Source organism: Pteropus vampyrus, unplaced genomic scaffold (assembly GCF_000151845.1).
Source record: "Pteropus vampyrus isolate Shadow unplaced genomic scaffold, Pvam_2.0 Scaffold367, whole genome shotgun sequence".
In the NCBI taxonomy this organism is placed as follows: domain Eukaryota; kingdom Metazoa; phylum Chordata; class Mammalia; order Chiroptera; family Pteropodidae; genus Pteropus; species Pteropus vampyrus.
The window spans coordinates 535,762-536,860 of record NW_011889148.1 but is presented as its reverse complement, the minus strand read 5'-3'; the positions used below and the strand labels follow the sequence as shown (position 1 = coordinate 536,860).

Genomic DNA, 1,099 nt, shown 5'->3' with positions numbered 1-1,099 from the left:
GGCCAGGAGTCTGGAGGCTGGTTCTAGTCCTAGCTCTCCTACCAACCTGGGCAGCCCCATGATGGGCCAGAGCTGAGGGAGGGAGGCGAGGGGGCCCAGCACGGATGTTGAATGGAGGACAGTGTGCATTTTAGGAAGCTCTCTCCCTTGGAGACGGGGTGCCACAGGAGCAGCAAGACCAGGCGCGGGGCAGAGGCAGAGAAGGCTGCAGTCCTGGGGCTGGCCGGGGGGGCAGAGCCCGAGGGGAGGTCGGAGGAGAGGCCGGAAGGGAGGCCCGAGGGGAGGCCGGAGATGTGCGTGACATGCACAGACCCTTTCGAGGTCTCAACAGCAAACCACTTCTGTCTCTCCACAGAGAACTCGATTTCTATTTCCCCAAATTTTCCATTGCCAGCACCTCAGGACTGGAGCTGCTTCTCCCACGAGTGGCTGTGGGCGGAGGCCTCCCCGGGCAGCCTGGACTGAACATCTCTAAAGTAAGCTGGGAAGTGGGTTTCGGGTTTCGGGGTGCCCGTGGGGTCTCGATGTCTTTTGGCATCTACTGGAAGAAGATGTCCAGTATCTCCTTAAAGACGGGCGGTGCTGTCTCCTGTAACTTTGCCAGTTACTGTTTGCTTCTCTGCGTTGATTCCACAGTATGGCACACCTGCTGCCATGACCAGGAAAATAAGTCCCCATTCCTGCCCTCAGGTGACAGACAAGGAGAGGGAAGGTGGTGATGAGCCCTCCCACCACCAAGGTGCAGGGGGAGCTCTCGGAAGGACATTCCTGGTCTTGGGCCTGAGGACAAGCTGTGTAAAGAAGGGACTGAGAGAGAACATGGGGACAGCCTGGGGAGGAAGGCAAGTGCCTCGGGGAACTAAGGGTCCCCCATCTAGATGGAGCTGAGGCCCTGGAAGACCCTGGAAGACCCTGGAATCCATTCTGACGACCAGGGACTCTATCCTGAGGCCAAATGGGATACACTCAGGGGTTTTAAGCATGGTCATATCTGTGCTCTAGAAAGATCTAGAAAGATCTGTAGAGAAACACAGGTCAGACCGGGCCCTAGGAACAGAGAACAGAAGGAAATGCCCAGGGCCATGCGTTCAAGTTGGAC

The 1,099-nt window shown here is 57.5% G+C and overlaps 1 protein-coding gene across 1 annotated transcript in view; it reads left to right on the top strand.

Annotated features, from left to right (window-relative positions):
- Window positions 1-1,099, top strand: part of LOC105305166 — a 35,819-nt gene that overhangs the window by 2,707 nt on the left and 32,013 nt on the right. The window contains exon 3 of the mRNA XM_011379620.1: window positions 356-476. Within this exon, the coding sequence (XP_011377922.1) occupies window positions 356-476 (121 nt within the window). The remainder of the gene's footprint in view (window positions 1-355; window positions 477-1,099) is intronic.